Below are 18,312 nucleotides of genomic sequence, written 5' to 3'. Positions count from 1 at the left end.
CATAAACGACTTCACTAATGACTTCACTAATGAATTCACTAACGAATTCACTACCGTCCTCACTAAATAAAAAATAACCTTATTTTTATTTTTTTAATTTTTTATTTCATTACAAAGACATGTCTGACTACATTTACTATGACTCTTTCCCAGAACGTTTCCGTGAACTATTCAAAACTCAAGTAAAACTGAGAAACATGCATTTTAACAAAGACAGACCCATTGACGATGAAAGAAACCCTGAATATATTACAATCCCATATGACGCAAAATTCATTGCATACATTCCTTATGGTCGCAGAGGAACGAAAACTATTTCAACAAAGAACAAAAATTATTTCTGGAGCGATGAAGAAAATTGCCTTATCTACATAAATGCATACTTAAATAAAGCTACATATTGTACAAAAGAAGGTTGGACTGGATTTGAGCTCTACATATACGACGACGATGGAAACAGACGTTGTGTATACCCATACGATAATATGTACCATTGTTTTCATCATGCATTAAACGAATACATAGTCAGTAAGGGTCTCATTCCTGTTGAGTAGATATGTTTTATTTTTGTTCTGTCATTTATATAAAAATAAACTTAAAAATTAATGATATCACCACCCTCACACGTATGAAAACATAGCACAAAAATAAATTTAGGTGAAGTGGTGAAATCTCACCTCTTTTTTCACCCGGTTTTTCACCCTGTTGAATTCATTGCTTTATAACTCTCTTCCTTGGTTTCTTTTTAGTTGCTTTCTTCACGTCTGTCTCCAACTTGACTGTCTTTCTTCTTCGGCCGTAATGATACCAATTACTTCCACCAGTCAATGGGTCAAATGGTCGTTCATAAGGGTTTCCATACATTCCATAAGGTCCGTATGGATAAACCGCTGGTGTAGAAGAAACATTTTCTTTAGTTCCATCGACTCTATTTAAATGCATTGTTTCACCTTTCATCTGGTCATTAAAGTCTTTTGCGTGTTTTGCAAACTCATCGTCTTTTCCTAAAGCATTTTCTGACTCAGTCGCAACCAAATTGGATGCTTTATTTATGAGCCCTATTTTATTTAATCTTAACTTCTTTGCAACCCAGCCTCCAATCTTTCCTTTATTTGCATCTAATGTCTTCGAAACCCTTCCTCCACTCATTTTATTTACTGCGTCATAAGCTCCAAGTGCTTTTGCTCCAAATGCTAATGCTTTTGTTCCCATTGCGCCTAAAGCTGCCCAAGCTACCATTTACACCATATTAAAATCATCTCTCTTCAATATTATCTCATAAAAGTTCTCGTTACTGGAGAAAGTCAATGAAACATAAGCGTTCTCATTCATAAACTTCTTTCTTATCTCATCTATACGCTTCAAAATGTCTGAACAATTGCTAACATCTTCTACAACAGTTATTTCATCATGAATGACCTTCAAGAACAAGCTCATTTAATATGCTATTAAAATCATCTCAATAATGAGTCCATCCTTTCCATCTTTAGGTAGCACAACATCTTTCATTGAAGAAGGTTCGACAAGTCTTATGTTAAACTTACTGACAAAGTTTGTTATACTATAATGCTTTGGCGGCGAATACATATAGTTTGAAAGACATAATATAGATTCTTCAGCAAATTCACTTATACTGGATTTTATAACAATGTTCTCACGAGACCAAATGCCACCAATTGACAATCTTGTAAGCAATCCTGCTGAACCTTCAACTGTAAACGTCGATGGTAACATTCCACGAAGATCATCTATTGACATCTTTGAGTCACTGTATTTAAATATTTTCTTAAAGCAATCGTCATTATCTAACCATGCAATAGCTTTGAAGTTTTCATTCGAATATACATCTGCTTCATTAAATGTAAAACCTGACTTATTTGCAGAGACGACTTTAAAATCTATTGAGTTTGTTTCAAAATTATATGCTATGGTAACTTCTGAAGGTAATGGATGCCCTTCCGCAGTCAGTTGTTCTCTCACTACCGTTTGAAGCTTTGTGTTAAAAACTTTCATGTCATCTCCTGTGTCTAGGTTCACATACACAGCAACAGGGAAACTATCTTGCTTCTTTGTTTCATCATTATATCTCAAAACATTAAAGTTCTTCAATAATATTGTTCTTCCTGCTGGAATACTTCGAACCTGTCTGATTTCAATAGCTTTCTCACCTCCTACATACTCTACCCAGTGTCTTGGATATTCATAAGTATACTGACTTTCTTGAATTTTGGTTGGTTTCATCATAACATGTTCATAGTATATCTTTATACTCTTGTCAGTTAGACTCGGTGCTATGTTCTGAATATTTCTGACTTGCATTTTTAATGGACATAAAATGAAGCATTTAATACATGATGTAGATGAAGACATGAATGAAAGCAGTGAAAAGCTCAACAGTTCTCTCATTCTTCCTTTCAGTAAGGACTATGAGTTCTGTTCAAATGGTGTTTATTTCTATTGTGAAAAGATGGGTTCAGGTAAGACATTTAATTTAATTCGTCATATACTCATAACAGAGCGTTTAGGAAACGACTCTTACTATGACCAAATCATTATATCAGCAACTTCAGACTCTATGGACTCAACAGCGAAAACATTTATGTCAAAAGTTCAAGCCTCAGTCGTTAAAGTTCCAGACAGTGAACTCATTGAATTTCTTCAACGTTACATTCGACGTAAGAGGAAATATTATGCAATTGTAGAGTTCATACAGTCAGGAATGCAAAAGACTTCAGAAGAGATGGAAAGAATTATTGACAAACACCACTTACGTCAATACTCAGGAGTTTACGATATGAAACGACTGACAAACTACATTCTATCAAAACTTTCAAAATACCCCTTCAAAAAATATCCTTCAAACACTCTGCTCGTTTGTGACGACTTCGCCGGAAAAGGTTTAGTTTCAAAGCCTGACTCACCATTAGCTAACATCATAACTAAAGTCAGACATTACCATTTAACTGTAGCAATACTTATGCAAACATGGCGTTTCCTTGCTTTAAACATAAAACGTCTCATAACTGACTTCGTTATCTTTCAAGGTTTCTCACGCTATGATATTGAACTCATTTGGAAACAGTCAGGTATAACATTACCTTTTGAAGAAATTTGGGAAGCATATAAGTCTCTCATCTCTCCTCGTTCATACCTTGAGATTCATATCATGACTAATACCATTAAAGTCAAAAATATTCCATGGGAACGACCAACATTGTTTTAAAGTTTAACCTTCAATTGACTGATGGTAAACAAATTCCATGCATCTCTGTCGCCATTTCTGTTAATATTTTTGCTGTCATTCATATCATCCACTTCCCCATCCGTTAGCTTTTGAGGATATGCGTTAGAATAGCTGTTCTTAAATGAAGGCTTTTCACCTTTGAGAGCATAAACTCTATAACTTTCTGCATATTTTATGTTTGAACCTCCTGAGCCATCATTGACATAAATTTTTATAGGCTTCCACCCTTTTTTCATATTCCTGCTTCTTCCCTTTGCTCTTTTGTTCAGTAGTTCTACATCTTTATACACAGCTCCTGTCTCAGTGAATTCAACAATATTTTCATTCGTTAGCTTTACATTCAAACCCTTGTCAAGTATATTGTTCATTTCATACATATAAAAGGTTTTTATTCTATATGAAATGAGAAGCAAATCCATCTTAGCTGGTGCCGTTAATGTTCCAATTGAACCAACATCAAATGTTGACTCACGAACGACAAACAATATTGTCATAAAGAACTATAGTTCAGAGTGTTTGAAAGAACCAGAACCAGAACTTAAGTCGGGACCTTCGGTCTTGGCGCATGGCGCCGTGAATTTAAACTCAGCTTCAAACGCTAACGCTACATCAGATGTTAAGTTAGAGTATCCACCACTGGACCAAATTCTTTCAAGAGAAGCCAACGACAATCCTTACACAAATGTTCAAACAAATCCTTCAGATAACGTAGACCATTACCTTCCTCAGTTATACCAAACAATTTTACTCAAAGACGCTAAGAACTTTTCACAAATCTTATAAGCAAGAACCAAATAATTCTAACAAGGGAGGATTTAGAAAATGTTATCTCACGAATAACAGGGAAACAATGTGTCATTGACTATCTCGACCCTGAAATCGAATGCTGTGGTCAAACTCCACTATTCATGAAAATAGGTAAACATCCGCATCATTGAAACACCAGGAAACTACAGGAGTTGAGTTTAAGTATAAATATTCGAACGAGTATACAAAAACTATCTACTGACTATAAACTTGTTTGAAATATGTTTAGTAAATTAAAGCAATTTGTAATATCTATCCAAAACTTCTTCAACAGTATCGAACTCATCTTCATAATGCAAACCTAATCTTATTGACTTGGTGCAGTTTTCACTAACACAATATTTTTCTGTTCTCTTGACTGACATAACTAACTCATTTGTTTCATCAAACAGCAACAACCAAAGTTCATGACCTAATACATAACATTCATACTTTATATTTTTAGCTCTGAGTTCTCTTGTAAGCTGTTGCATTTAATATTTTCTAAAAAGTCAACTTCAACAGTCATTCGCACTGGTGCTTCAGTTCTACAGGCTCTCTTGAAAGTCAACAAGTCTGAATTGCATGTCTTTCAAATTATGAGGACTAATGCGAACCCATTTACCTAAATGAGTTGCTATGACAGGAACGTTTGGAATGAACATTGAATTTACTTCATAACAGAAAGACTTATATTCTACTGAACCTTTACTATTAACTCCTGAAATACCTGTGACATTAGCTATTTTTGACTCAACGTACAAACAATTGCCATAACATACGTATGGAACAGATTTCATCTCAATCGTTTTGTCAACACTTTTCAAAGGAAATGTCATATGGTATGCACCCAAAAGAAGTTGTACTCTATGACTCATTCTTGGTATCTTAAACTCTTTCTCGCTGCTGAACTTCAATGTTCCCTCAGAAGAGAGTTCGACATCTATGTTGTCAATAGTTTCTTCATTTATGAGAGTATCTATGACTCCAGCAATTTTATCTATTCTATACCCAGCTCTATTAGGAAATGTTATAACACTTCTTTTGTCATCTATTTCAATCTCTATGAAATCTGTTTCATCTGTTATGACAAAAGTTGCGATAGTATTGAAGTCAACAACTCTGAAAGCAAGCGCTTCATTCTGAAGACCTAAGTTTGTTTGTAGCTTTACTGTCCCGTATTCGTTTGGGTCTGTACTTTGCAAATAGAACAACATTTTATTCTCATTAAAATATGACTATTGCTGCATATGCGTATGAAACAAATGAAGCAAGAAGTGCACATGAACTAGTAAACGAAAACTCAACTTTAACCATTGAAGGCAATGATTTAGTCATTGACGATGGAAAAACTAAAAAAGTCATTGATTTCGATACTTTTAACACTTATGACCCATTCATTACAACAAGCAAGGTTCCCATCATAAATGATGGAACGGTGCAATATATAAATTCTACAGTAGATGCCTCATTAGTGAAAGTATTAAATGTTCTCATTGAATTGTTAAAGAGCTTTCGATTTGACGACAACATTAAATGCCTAAAGAATTTAGTCATGAATGAGAAACAAATTCTCGGCGTTGCTGGTAGCAGTAATGATGTACACCTTATGACATTAGAATATTATAACGAACATAAAGATGAACTGAAAGGAGAGAAGGGTGACACCGGACCTCAAGGACCACAAGGCGAAAACGGTTTGGATGGTGAAGATGGAAAGGATGGAAAAACTGCTAAATCATGGATATGGAACCTTATAAATACTGGTTTAACAGCTGCTTCATATGGAGTTCTTCAATACCAAATCGGAAAGATATGGGCAGTACTTGCTGAAGAAGTTTTAGATGACGTTAAAAATGCTTTGAACTTCATTTCAAATGGTTCGGATACTATTAAAACTTTATCTGGTTGGATGCAAGAAACAAGGAGTCAAATAGATACTGTAAGACGTATAGCAAACAATGCACGTACGGGATTGGATACTTTACGAGAAGCACAAAATACACTAAAGGAAGCAAATGATATTTTTGGCTCAGTATCAGACATGCATGAAGATTGGCTTAAAGGTATTGACAAATCTTTAAAAAATCACAGTCAGTCTATTGCTGACTACAAGAAAAGTATAGATTTTTTACATAGTGCTATGGACGTACATGATGGAAGCATAAGGAACTTACTTAATGCTAACAATAACTTACCAGGAACTATTAAAGCATTTATAAAGTCCTTTGTAAAACCTGGTGCTCTAACATTTAGGTCTTTGAGAGCAAGAGCATTGAAGTCAAGAGATGCAGAAACTCCAACAGAACCTACAGAAGGAACTGAAACAATAGAAACTCCAGAGGATCCACCAAAACCAACAGCTAATGAAATATTGTTCGAATATTTTCCAAGGTACTCTGTTCTCATTGCATACATTCAAGAAATACTTAAGAAAGCAGACTTGACTTTAGGAGATGATGAAAGTTCTGTATATCTTTCGTTCCAGTTTCAAATAGCAGAACTTTTGAGACAGATATGCTTAATGTATGACAACATCTCTGATTTCACAAGATATGATGACGACCATGACCCCGAACACGGTGAAGAAGAAGTTTTACAAACATCCATTAAGACAGGAAAGGTTTTAACTCAAAGTCTCATTATTGACACCAAAGATGGCGAAGTGGACGTTCTTCAAGAGCTGAAGAAAAATACTTCTTCGGGAGGTGGTGGTAGGCATGAACTTGAAATAAATGAGATAGAAGAGAAATTAGCCGAAAAAGCAGATAAAAACCATGTTCATTATATAAGTTCAGACGAACAGATTATAACGGACTACCATGGATATTTAACACAGGATGAACAAATAAGCACTGAAGATGTTAATGAAAGAAGATATAAATTCATTCGTGCTAAAGGTTATGACATACGCTGTACTGTACAGTATGACACAGGTAAAGCACCAGAAGCATTTGGTTATAACAATGAAATTTATGCCTCTACTTTCTCTGTTAACGGTGTATTAGTTGAACCAAGATTTACATTGAGAGTTAAGGCAAAAATAACTTTTGAAGATGCTATTAAAAGTAAAGCTGACAAAGATGAACTTGACGCAACGAACAAAGTTTTGAAATCTCATAAACACAATATCTCCGATATAAATGAACTTCAAGCTACATTAAATAGTAAAGCTGACAAGAACCATACACATGAATCCTTCACTACTGTTAGAGCAGACGACATAATATTGAACTATACCCTTGGTTCAAGTGCACCATTAGAAAATCCAAGTGCAGGCGTAAAAGATACTCTTAACAATTTAGATAACAGTTGCAGGAATATCGAAGATCATGCCAGAAACTTTGAAGCATATGAACTACCAACAATGTTAGATAAGAAAGCAGACAAAACAGAGCTTCAAACATTAAAGACAGAAATACTTCAAACCATATATCCTGTTGGTTCTATTTATACGTCAATGAACTCAACAAATCCCGCAACAGTTCTGGGTTTTGGTACGTGGAAGCAGATTGTAGATAAATTCTTATACTGTGCTAGATATTCAAAGCAAACAGGGGGTTCGAAGAAAATTACTGAAGCAAACTTACCTGCGCACACTCATACAGGAACGACAAACACAACAGGTAATCATTCACATTCAATAACAAAAAGAGGTTATACAAATCTTGCAGCGGGTTCGGATAGACAGGGAATGAATAGAAATAATATTTCAAGTGACCCAGTAGATTCAAGCGCAGGTATTTTCTGTGGAACCGCAGGAAATCATTCACACACTTTCACAACAAATCCAACAGGCTCGGGTGAAGATTATATGCCACCTTATATGACAGTTTATGCATGGGTTAGAACGGACTGAAAGTCCTGAGCTCCAAAAGAGCGAACAGCATGAAATTACTAAATTTAACTTTACATAAATGAGCTTGAAAGAAGTATTCGAACAACATCAATGGAGGTCATTTAAGAAGTTCAATGAAGCTGCAAAGAGTTGGGGATTTACTAACAGAGCTGAAGTGAAAAGGTTCTTTGACAAAAATGTTGTACATCAAACAAAAATAAACCCTTACGACTACTTTTCACCAATTTACTCCAACGCTCCTGACGCATACCAATTTGACACTCTCATTCAAAGCAGAAAAGGAGGACATAAACCATTCCTCATCTTCATTAATGTTAACACTCGTAAAGCATATGCATATTCAATGAAAAATAAAGGAACTCGTGAAGTGTTAAGAGTTTTACAAAAGTTTGTAGCAGAACATAGCCCAAGTACTTTAACATCAGACCAAGACAGTGCATACCTCAGCAATGAAATCACAGATTTTCTCATTAAGCATAACATAACTCACTACACTACTGAAGACCATAACCATAACATACTCGGCATCATAAACCGCTTCATAAGGACTCTCAGAGATTTAAATCAAGAGCGAGACTTTACCGAAGAAACAATGAAACATTTTCTCGAAGTATATAATTCCTCAACACATTCTACAACAGGACATACACCAAATTCAATGTCACAACAATAAGAAGAAAAGTATATACAAAAGAAACGAAGCCAAACACAAAATATCAGAAATTCAACACAATTTACCCTCATTCCTGGTACAAAAGTTCGTGTAGTTCTTGACGACAAGCCGTTGACAAAGAAACGTTTAAGGTTAAGTCGAAATTATTATATCGTAGACTCTACGCAAGGTAATGGATATCTTATAAAAGCTGCCGACGACTCTATTGCGTTTTATCCTCGTCATAAATTAGTCGAAAGTAGTAATGGCAAACTTGCTGAAACCATTGACAAAGCAAAGCGAGGAGTGGTTATTGAAATACTTGGCTATAACATAAACGATGACACTTATAAAGTAAGATATGAAGGAGGCGTTGAAGATGTTATACCATCTAAGAACTTGAGAGAGTCGAAGCCAACACATCTGGGACCATTAGAGCGGGAGTACTGGAAAGACAAAAATAAGCCAGAAAGAATAAGAAAATTCTTCTAAACTTTTTCATTAGATGTAAATCAGACATGAATGAGAACAGTCATGATATCATTAATGGTACCATTTATTTACACCAAAAATAAAGTTTATGTTAGAATGTTAGATCTAACACGTTTTCTAACCACTTTTCTAACCTCATTTCTACCCTCATGAATTTCCTTAAGACAGAAAAAATAACGTTGGTTTTATTTTTTTTCTAACTTTTTATCTTGTAGGTAAGAACAGAAATGTCAGTCGAAGCAAAAACATTCACTAACAAATCTAATGGCGAAACATTCACAAAAGGCACTTATAACGGTATTGAAGTCTTACGTAGAGACAAGGATGGTTATATAAATGCAACAAATTTGTGTCAGCAGTTTAGGAAAGGAGTATATAAGAATTTCCGAAAAAGTGACACACAAAAAGTGACACTTTCAATAGGGAGTAACACTTAAAAAGTGACAATTTAAAATTCACAATAAATAAAAATAATAATTTTTTAGTCTATTAAATTATTCTTTTCTTTGAAATCCTCTAAAAATTCTTCGAAATGTTCTAAAATATAATCTGGAGAATTATAACAAAATTCATTAATTTCTAACATATACGTATCTAACAATTCATTTGGAATTTCAAACGATCTTAAATATGTAATTGAATTTTGTATCTTCTCATTTATTTGAGAAAGTTTTTCTTCAGCATTTTCCAATAAAAATCTTAATGGATTCAAATTGGCTTCTTGATTCTGAACAAAATTTAATACTTGGTATAAACGTGATTGAACTTCTCTTTTCAATTTTGTTTTATAATCTGTCAATCGAGGCTCGCGAATTCTAATTGAAGGAATAAAACCTGTTTGAAGTAAATCGTTTTTAATACGATAAAAGTAATTGGGTGCAACTTCTTCTAAAAGATTTTGACAAAAACATCAATTCTTTGATTTTTAACGCAGCCAAAATCGTGATATTTTATCTTTTTAAATAAAGATTCAGAAACGTTATTCACAACGGTTAATTCATTTGGTCTGGCAGCGGCTATCCACATCATAGCCAACAATTCCTTATACAAAATTCAAAAACTTGGGTGCAATCAGAACTGATTGCACCCAAGTTTTTGAACTTTCTTGAGGGAATTAAAGGGTGAGAGATTTATAGTCTATCTATATATCTCCCACCCTCTAATTCCCTCCCTGACAGCGGGAAACTTTGTCTGAATGTTAAACTATTCAGACAAAGTTTCCCACTGTTTGCGAAGGACTTGTTGGCTATGATGTACTGATCATGAATCAGTACATCATAGCCAACAATTCCTTATATAAAGTTCAAAAACTTGGGTGCAATCAGAACTGATTGCACCCAAGTTTTTGAACTTTCTTGAGGGAATGGAAGAGTAAGAGGTATACATTATGAATATATACCTCTTACCCTTCCATTCCCTCTCTGACAGCGGAAAACTTTGTCTGAATGTTAAACTATTCAGACAAAGTTTCCCGCTGTCAGCGAAAGAATGGTTCCATCTGGTGCATAGAGTGTGAATCTATGCACCAAATGGAGCAAGTCCCTCGCGAAATTGCCAAAACTTGCGTCGCATTTCAAAGATTGCGACCCAAATTTTGGCGATTTCTAGTAGAGATGGAGTATTTTGAGTCACTGACCTATATGCAGTGGCTCAAAGGGCTCCATCTCTACTTTGAAGCAAGGAAACTTTCCTCGAAATTTTGATAATTTGAAGAAAGTTTTCAAGCAATTAACAAAGGATTACTCGCTATGAGGTAAAAATTCTAGATTTTCACCTCATAGCGAGAGCTTCCCTTTCATTGCTTGAAAACTTTCCCCAGCTTCAAAATTGTGGAAAGGGCTGTAAAGTCGACTCCGATACCAGCAGGTACCAGAGTATTTAAAAGAGAAGCCCTCGTACGAGTTTCTATGAAGACCTTCTCATTCAAGAAGATCTTAATAGAAAATCGTACGAGGGCATTGGAAACTCGCGTCTGGTACATGTTGGTACCAGAGTGTTTGAGATTTGAAGACTCTGGTACTAACATGTACCAGAATTTATGATGAATTTAAGATGGACCATTAAATGGTAGCGGTTTGTTTCAAAAAAATTTAGATGAGATTTGCATAGATATAGATTATATGATTTATACATATGAAAAATAATATATAAAAATATAATTTTGAGATAATTATGTAAATAATATTTTAAATATTTGAATTTGAGGTATAATTTTATAGTAAAATATATTATAAAGAGTATTTATATAAATATTGTAAAATAATATAAGTAATAAAAATTGAGACCCCCTCCCTGCTTTTGATGTTTTGTCAATTTTTCGGTAATTCTTATTGTTTCCTTATAACGGTATTGAAGTCTTACGTAGAGACAAGGATGGTTATATAAATGCAACAAATTTGTGTCAGCAGTTTAGGAAAGACTTTAGAAAGTTGTTGGAAAATAAGTCCTGGGAAGAGTATTATAAGGCATTTTGTGAAGAATATAGCAACAGTCGGAATTCCGGCGGTTGCTTTTTATACAAAATTCATGCAGGAATTCCTGATGAAATCAAACAGGTTAGAGGAACGTATGTAGACCCAAGACTTATAAACTATATAGCAATGTGGGCTTCTCCAAAATATTGCATAGCAGTTGGAAAAATTATGGACTCCATAGACAAGAAAGTTCATGAGAAGTTAGATGAAGAAGAACTCGAAGATACAGTAGAGAATGCTAAACCTTTGCTCGAACAAGAAGTTAGAAAAATGCATGAAAAACAATTAGAACATGAACGTGAGATATGTTATGGTTATAGAGATTCTCCATACGAACTAGACCAATGGGAACAAGAAGATTTAAAGAGAGAATTTAGAGAATATGAACTCGCTAAGATAGCATTAGAAGCTGCAGAAAAGAAGTTAAAAGTTTGGGGTCGTTTTGTACAAAAATATTGTGAGTAAATGAACTCATTATTTTTGCATCATGACACGAAGTGAAGATTCGCACTTCGTCAAAAATGTGAAGGTTCCCGACGGTTTCAAACCGCCATACTTTACATGAAGATAGTTTACAATGTCAACTAAATATCATGTACGATAGAAACGGTTATGTAAAGTTTACATTTTGTAAAGTTTTGTCTTGAATCAGGACAAGTCTTGCACTTTTTCAGAACAAGTCTTGTATTTTTTCAAGACAAATCTTGTCCTGATTCAAGACAAGTCTTGTATTTTTTCAGAACAAGTCTTGTATTTTTCAAGACAAATCTTGTCCTGATTCAAGACAAGTCTTGTATTTTTTCAGAACAAGTCTTGTATTTTTTCAAGACAAATCTTGTCCTGATTCAAGACAAGTCTTGCACTTTTTCAGGAAATCCTATCGTCCAACTTTACAAATGTCACTTTTCAACATGATTACATTTTGGTCGGGGAACAACTTTTTCTCAATTTTGTCACTTTTCTATCGTCGTGTTTTGTCACTTTTCCCTCAGGGTGTGTGTGTCAGAAAATATCCAAAATCTTTATAGCCTCGTATCTCCTTCAATTCTTGACGGTTTGACATGTATGACACACCATTCAATTCAGAATTATGTGCTGAATCTTATGACCTTCATTTGTTCGTGACTTCTTTTCACATATGTAACCATGAATTTTTAACATTTCCTTAAGACAGAAAAAATAAAGTTAGTTTTTTATAAAATATTTTTTTATCCTGTATATAAGAAACAGAAATGTCAACATTAGAGAACACAACAACTGCTATCGTTCATGAAGCTATAAATGAAGAATACAAGTACATACAGTATAACAAACAGTTACGCCTCATTTGTTCGGTCAAAGACGATATGTACCAGATGCAAAGTATAATGAATGCTCTTCGTTCTACAAAGCAAGCATATCATTGGTTTGAAAACCAACAGACAAAAGAACTTTTAGAAGAATTTCCTCATATGATTGCTTCCCTCGGAAAACCGAGAGAAGAGATTCCGTATGAAAATCGCAAGAATTTGGCTCCTGGTTTGAAAGGTTATTATGTTCATAGACTTTTAGTAAATGCTGTAGCAATGTGGGCTTCACCTCGTTATGCTTGTTATATTTTCATGATGTTAGATGAACTATATAAAGCAGAACGTGGAGAGATGGAAAAGAAACTTCAAGCAAAAGATGAAGTCATTGAATCCAAAGACAAAAGCATACAGAAAAGAATACCGCGTTCGGTACCAAAAGGAAAGGAAAAGAGTTATAAGTATATGATATATACCGAAGAGTTGGAAAATGAAGAAGATAAAGATATGGTTATGTTGCATTTAGTCAGAAGAAACAACAAGAGCTTTTATGACTTAGCTAAAATATATAAATCTGACAGAAACTGGTTCTATCGTGAAAACTTACCGATTTCAATGACTCCGAATGAGCAAATAAAGGAAATTGTCAAAAATACTCTTCCTCAAACACACTATGACATCAAAGGTTGCACAATACTTACATTTAAAGAAGACTTAACATTACTGAAGGAAAAAATAACAGAATATTTCGATAACTTCAAAGAGGAAGAATAAAAAAATCTAAGCTAATTTTATTTTTTTATAAAATTTTATCTCATATGAAAGAACATGAATTTAGAATATTCGGAACTCATGACAGAAGAAGAGAACGAACAACATGTAAAAGATTATGCAAAATTTCTGAAGACATACAAAGCATTTAAACAATATCTAAATGCTTCTAAAGATTATGCAAAATTTCTGAAGGTATATAAAGCTTATGAAAAAGCGTATGAAAAGTTTATACATTGGGGAATTGTTGTAAATATCCATATGAAGACTAACCAAAAATATATTTTTGCTTAAATAGCTTCAGGGTCTATTTCTTCAACCATTTCACTTTCTTCGTCAATGTCAATAGAAGCTTCTTCAACCTTTGGTAAGAATTTCTGTATAACATCTTTGTTCGTTATTGTCTTCAGAGATGAAGGATAATATTTCACATTTGTTTCACCCTTCTTATATTCTTTCTGTTCGGAAAGATTTAAAGCAATACTGAAGAAGTCAATGTTAGAGTTCTTTATGACAGTATAATGAGTATCTTTGACATTCACGAAGAAACTCTTTTTTTCAAAACTACTGCTAACTCTTGTGAAGTATAACGTTTGCGGTCAATGACGATAGCTAATGGTCTGACATACTGACCAAACTTAGATTCTTTCACAAACTTCTTGTTAAAGATAACATTAACATTTGAAGCATTATTGAACTCATTCTTGATGGCATTAGCGAGAGCATTGTATGAAAAGAACTTGCAATCTTGCATGTGTTTCATTAAAATAAAAATATTAAATTATTTTGAAAAATAACTTTAAAAAATCTAATCTAATTTTTTCAAAAAAATATTTTTTTATTTCCTACTAAAGATGTATCGGAAGTTGTCTAAGTTAGAACACTCGGAAATAAAACAACTTCTTACAGAAGCTAATATAGATGTTGCAAAGCATTACGCAACAAACAAAAAAGCACTCGCTGACGTCCTCAATGACTATAATGGTGCAATAAGTTATGATAGAATTCATGAGTTCATAAAGCCGCAACGCGGCGAGGACGAAGTCCATGCAAGAGCATTTCCTTTAAATGACGTTGCTATTGACTTATATCATAGACGTTCAGTACCTCATGAAGTAAGAAGAGAAATGTTTGACATAACAAATGCAAACGTTGGTGAAACAAGAAGAAGAGACGACACACTGAAACAACAGAGAAGAGAGATGTTTAAGAGCGCTATAGAACAAGTTCGCAAAGCTAACGATGTCATTCGTTCCATTGACGACAAACCAAAAGAAGGTGAGAGATGGTTAAAGAAAGATGAAGAGAATAGGAAGTGAAATGTGAAGTCAGGCAATAGACTCATTGACTTTAACATCGAAGCTTTAGATGAACCAAACAGAGACTACTTACACAAACATTTCGGTAAGGTTTTCATGAGACTCTTAGAGAAGATTAAAATAAACTCCCAACAAAGATGGATGGTATGTTATAAACTTGGTGGAAAGTATGAATATTCTACGTTAAACCTCAATAATATTGGAACATTACTACATCAGCTCTTGAAGGAGAACTTTATATCAGAGATAGAAGCAAATGCTGCAGGTATTGTTGAAATGCACTATGACTTCTTCTTGACAAACATAAAGAATCTTACTGAAATAAAGATGTATGATTTAACAGAATATGAAGGCTTAACGATGTCAGATGTAAAGAAAGGCAAACCAAAAAAGAGACCATATAGAGATGAAAGCACACTGACAAATGACCAGAAAGCCATTTTGGAAGCTCTTAAGCAAACAGGAAACCCAGCACTTATAGAAAGCTTTTGGAAAGATAATGGTGAAAAGAAGTTTTATAAGAAGAGAAGCGGTCAGTTCTGGAAGTATCTTTGCACATTACCTATAAATCTTGAACGCTACCAAATCTTCAATGAACTTAACAAAAGAACTGCAACACTTATGACAGAAGATAACTGCTTCGTTTATGCTTGCATTCAGGCTGGAGTAGATGAGCAGACGGTAGACCACATGAGAGAAGTCATTCGTGTTAGAGACTTTCCTCAAAGTAAAGTACAAGAAATTTCTGACGCAACTGGTATAGCATTTAATGTTACCATTGGTTATTTCAATGACTCAAGACATAATGAAATAAAGAGATATATACCAAAAGAACGTGAAACTGTTCGAACTATTGACTTACTTCTTGTTGAAGACCACTACATGCTAAATGAAAGACTTCCAATGACAACATATTTCATTCGGAACTATATAGAAATCTTGAAGGAGTGTGGTGGAATGAACATTGAGAAACAGATGAAGATTTATACAAAGAGAGAAGATAAATATGTAGTTCGCATGGATAGAACTACACCGTTATGGGATGTTATGAAAACATTGTGGGAGTGCAAATATTTCGAACCTATTTCTTATGGAGAACTTTTCACATATACGACTGACTTATATAAACAGAACCTTGCACCATTTAAAGATTTGACATATGCTCCAAAGTATTGTGTACAACTGAAGAAGAAAGCAGAGTCAAAAGAAGTAAATAAAGCTAAATGTAAGTTCATTCCTGAGCATGTTTTCTTTGCTGACTTTGAGTGTAGCACAGACGGCTTTCATAAAGCTTTTAACATCTGTTACGACAGTGAAGATGGTTCAGTGAGTGAAAGCATATGGGGTCAAAACTGTGCAACAGAATTTTTGGAGCGACTTCCTGACAAGAGTTTAATATATTTCCATAACCTCAGCTATGATATAAACTTCATCTTAAGACACATGACAGAAGTGAAAGGAACTCCCATCATTAAAGGTTCACGAACAATGCAAATAACTGGTTTATATAAAGGACGGGCAATTATTATAAAAGACTCTTACAGTGTTATAAATAAGAAGCTTAAACTATTTCCAGCTATGTTTAACTTACAAACAGGACCGAAAGAAGTATTTCCATATAACTACTACAGCAGTACTTTGTTAGCAAATGACAACAGAACTGGTGTCATTTCTGAAGCATGTAAGTTTATCCAGGATGCAGATACATTTATGAAAAACATAGATTCCATCAAAGGTTGCAGAATAGATGAAAACCACTTCGACTTAGAAAAATATAGCACGTTTTACTGCAAACAAGATGTAAGAATTTTAAGAGAAGGTTTTGTAAAGCTCCGCAATGACATATTGAAAGAATTTGATTTAAACGTTTATGACTACGTTAGTATTTGTTCAATTGCTAACAAATTATTTGAGAACAGAGTATACTTCCCGAATGGAAATCTTTATGACCTCTCAAATAAACCAAGAGAATTTATTTCGAGATGCATTCAAGGTGGAAGATGTATGTTGTCAGATAACATGAAACAAAAGAGCGAAAAGAAACTCATTGCTGACTTCGACGCTGTTTCATTATATCCATCCGCTATAGCAAGACTTTATACTTTAGAAGGAATTCCAAAAGTATTGAAGGATGAGATGTTAAGTTCTGAATATTTGTTAAAGCATTTATTCGATGACGACCAAAAGGAACCCATTGGTGAAAAGTTTATGTCTGGCTTCTTTGTTCTCATTAAGATAACAGAGATTGGAATACATAGACACTTTCCTTTAATAGTTTGTGACCCTGAACTAAATCCAGAACTTAACGTTCCCAGAAGTTCAAACACTTGCTGTTTAATGTATGTTGACCATATAACATTACAAGACCTCATAAAATATCAAGGTGTCAAATGTGAAGTGTTGCAAGGATACTATTACGATGGAAACAGAGATATTAGAATAAGAGATGAAGTAAAGAAGTTGTTTGAGTTAAGGTTAAAGTATAAGAAAGAAGGAAATCCTTTGCAAGAAAATATAAAGCTCATTCTGAACAGTATTTATGGCAAAACTATTCTATCTCCTATTGAGTCAAAAATAACCATAGTAGATGACAAAGATGCTATAAGATATGCCATCAGAAACTACAACCATATAGTGAAGTTCGAAGGTTTGGATGGTTCAGATAAAACTATTTTCAAGCTAACGAAAAGCATTTGCAGACACTTTAACTTCTGTCCACTTGGTGTTAACATTCTGTCTATGTCGAAGAGAATAATGAATGAAGTATTCTGTACTGCTGAGGACATGGGTCTTCAAATATTTTACCAGGACTGTGATAGCATGCATATTTTCAATGAAGACATCCCAAAGCTTGCAGCAGAGTTTAAGAAGAGATACGGTCGCGAACTTATAGGAAAGAACCTTGGTCAATTTCATTCTGACTTCGCAGAAATAACACCTGGAAAACAAAGTTTAGCATACAAGTCAATATTTTGTGGAAAGAAGACCTACATAGACTTACTCACTAACGATTTAAATGAAGTTGCATTCCATGCACGTTGCAAAGGTGTCAAACAAGACGTCCTTGCTTTAACAGCAAATGAAATGTTTCCTGAAGCTATACAATGCTATTACAATGAAGATAAGAACATTCACATACCTGTTGGAACATATGACAAAGACTCTGAGTTCAGTTTAATGAAACTGTACAAAGCACTTTATGACGGTCAAGAAGATTGGATTTGACTTATGTAAGTCTTCTAGTCCTTGCTTTGCTGAAAAGTTTAACTTTTCTATTCAGACTAAGACTTCATTCATAAGAAAGCTTAAGTTCTGAGGTCATGAATGAGAAAAATAATAAGGTCATTTATTTTTGTCAGCAGTGAGACCATTCATGATAAAAATAAGCCGCTAGCGGCAAGGGCGAAGCCCATGTGGTCATTTACAATA

At 34.2% G+C, this 18,312-nt stretch overlaps 12 protein-coding genes and 1 pseudogene across 13 annotated transcripts, besides 5 other annotated features; 9 read left to right on the top strand and 4 right to left on the bottom strand.

Moving 5' to 3' along the window:
- Nucleotides 1–218: 218 nt before the first annotated feature.
- TVAGG3_0126090 (uncharacterized protein) lies at nucleotides 219–554 on the top strand (the record flags this gene model as incomplete). The annotated part of the gene is made up of 1 exon (XM_051223766.1): nucleotides 219–554. A coding segment is annotated over one exon (336 nt), but the record flags the coding sequence as incomplete, so codon positions are not given.
- Nucleotides 555–711: a terminal%2Cinverted (terminal inverted repeat of Maverick-2 transposon ID:TVAGG3_0125880).
- Nucleotides 555–18,312: part of a mobile genetic element that runs on past the window's edge.
- Nucleotides 712–1,212, bottom strand: TVAGG3_0126080 (protein of unknown function, DUF4107 family; the record flags this gene model as incomplete). The annotated part of the gene is made up of 1 exon (XM_051223765.1): nucleotides 712–1,212. One exon carries the CDS (start codon nucleotides 1,210–1,212, stop codon nucleotides 712–714), a length of 501 nt encoding a protein of 166 aa, XP_051108751.1.
- On the bottom strand, nucleotides 1,498–2,319 carry TVAGG3_0126070 (uncharacterized protein; the record flags this gene model as incomplete). The annotated part of the gene is made up of 1 exon (XM_051223764.1): nucleotides 1,498–2,319. A coding segment is annotated over one exon (822 nt), but the record flags the coding sequence as incomplete, so codon positions are not given.
- Nucleotides 2,369–3,223, top strand: TVAGG3_0126060 (protein of unknown function, DUF4106 family; the record flags this gene model as incomplete). The annotated part of the gene is made up of 1 exon (XM_051223763.1): nucleotides 2,369–3,223. One exon carries the CDS (start codon nucleotides 2,369–2,371, stop codon nucleotides 3,221–3,223), a length of 855 nt encoding a protein of 284 aa, XP_051108749.1.
- TVAGG3_0126050 (uncharacterized protein) lies at nucleotides 3,647–4,027 on the top strand (the record flags this gene model as incomplete). The annotated part of the gene is made up of 1 exon (XM_051223762.1): nucleotides 3,647–4,027. The coding sequence occupies one exon, from the start codon at nucleotides 3,647–3,649 to the stop codon at nucleotides 4,025–4,027; it is 381 nt and encodes a 126-aa protein (XP_051108748.1).
- Nucleotides 4,485–5,247, bottom strand: TVAGG3_0126040 (annotated as a pseudogene). The gene has a single exon. A coding segment is annotated over exon 1 (763 nt).
- Nucleotides 6,294–6,448, bottom strand: TVAGG3_0126030 (uncharacterized protein; the record flags this gene model as incomplete). The annotated part of the gene is made up of 1 exon (XM_001301650.2): nucleotides 6,294–6,448. A coding segment is annotated over one exon (155 nt), but the record flags the coding sequence as incomplete, so codon positions are not given.
- TVAGG3_0126020 (keratin-associated protein family) lies at nucleotides 6,555–7,889 on the top strand (the record flags this gene model as incomplete). The annotated part of the gene is made up of 1 exon (XM_051223761.1): nucleotides 6,555–7,889. The coding sequence occupies one exon, from the start codon at nucleotides 6,555–6,557 to the stop codon at nucleotides 7,887–7,889; it is 1,335 nt and encodes a 444-aa protein (XP_051108747.1).
- Nucleotides 7,948–8,562, top strand: TVAGG3_0126010 (integrase core domain containing protein family; the record flags this gene model as incomplete). The annotated part of the gene is made up of 1 exon (XM_051223760.1): nucleotides 7,948–8,562. The coding sequence occupies one exon, from the start codon at nucleotides 7,948–7,950 to the stop codon at nucleotides 8,560–8,562; it is 615 nt and encodes a 204-aa protein (XP_051108746.1).
- Nucleotides 9,403–9,432: a terminal%2Cinverted (terminal inverted repeat of MuDR-2B_TvMULE3 transposon ID:TVAGG3_0126000).
- Nucleotides 9,403–11,370: a mobile genetic element.
- Nucleotides 11,343–11,370: a terminal%2Cinverted (terminal inverted repeat of MuDR-2B_TvMULE3 transposon ID:TVAGG3_0126000).
- On the top strand, nucleotides 11,676–11,972 carry TVAGG3_0125990 (uncharacterized protein; the record flags this gene model as incomplete). The annotated part of the gene is made up of 1 exon (XM_001295372.1): nucleotides 11,676–11,972. One exon carries the CDS (start codon nucleotides 11,676–11,678, stop codon nucleotides 11,970–11,972), a length of 297 nt encoding a protein of 98 aa, XP_001295373.1.
- TVAGG3_0125980 (KilA, N-terminal/APSES-type HTH, DNA-binding family) lies at nucleotides 12,740–13,380 on the top strand (the record flags this gene model as incomplete). Its single annotated transcript, XM_051223759.1, has 1 exon — nucleotides 12,740–13,380. A coding segment is annotated over one exon (641 nt), but the record flags the coding sequence as incomplete, so codon positions are not given.
- Nucleotides 14,419–14,883, top strand: TVAGG3_0125970 (organellar and viral DNA polymerase type B; the record flags this gene model as incomplete). The annotated part of the gene is made up of 1 exon (XM_051223758.1): nucleotides 14,419–14,883. The coding sequence occupies one exon, from the start codon at nucleotides 14,419–14,421 to the stop codon at nucleotides 14,881–14,883; it is 465 nt and encodes a 154-aa protein (XP_051108744.1).
- On the top strand, nucleotides 15,505–18,108 carry TVAGG3_0125960 (organellar and viral DNA polymerase type B; the record flags this gene model as incomplete). Its single annotated transcript, XM_051223757.1, has 1 exon — nucleotides 15,505–18,108. The coding sequence occupies one exon, from the start codon at nucleotides 15,505–15,507 to the stop codon at nucleotides 18,106–18,108; it is 2,604 nt and encodes an 867-aa protein (XP_051108743.1).

Source organism: Trichomonas vaginalis, chromosome IV (genome assembly GCF_026262505.1).
Source record: "Trichomonas vaginalis G3 chromosome IV, whole genome shotgun sequence".
Taxonomy (NCBI): domain Eukaryota; phylum Parabasalia; order Trichomonadida; family Trichomonadidae; genus Trichomonas; species Trichomonas vaginalis.
The sequence above is the reverse complement of the archived record's forward strand: the minus strand, read 5'-3'. Positions and strand labels throughout refer to the sequence as shown.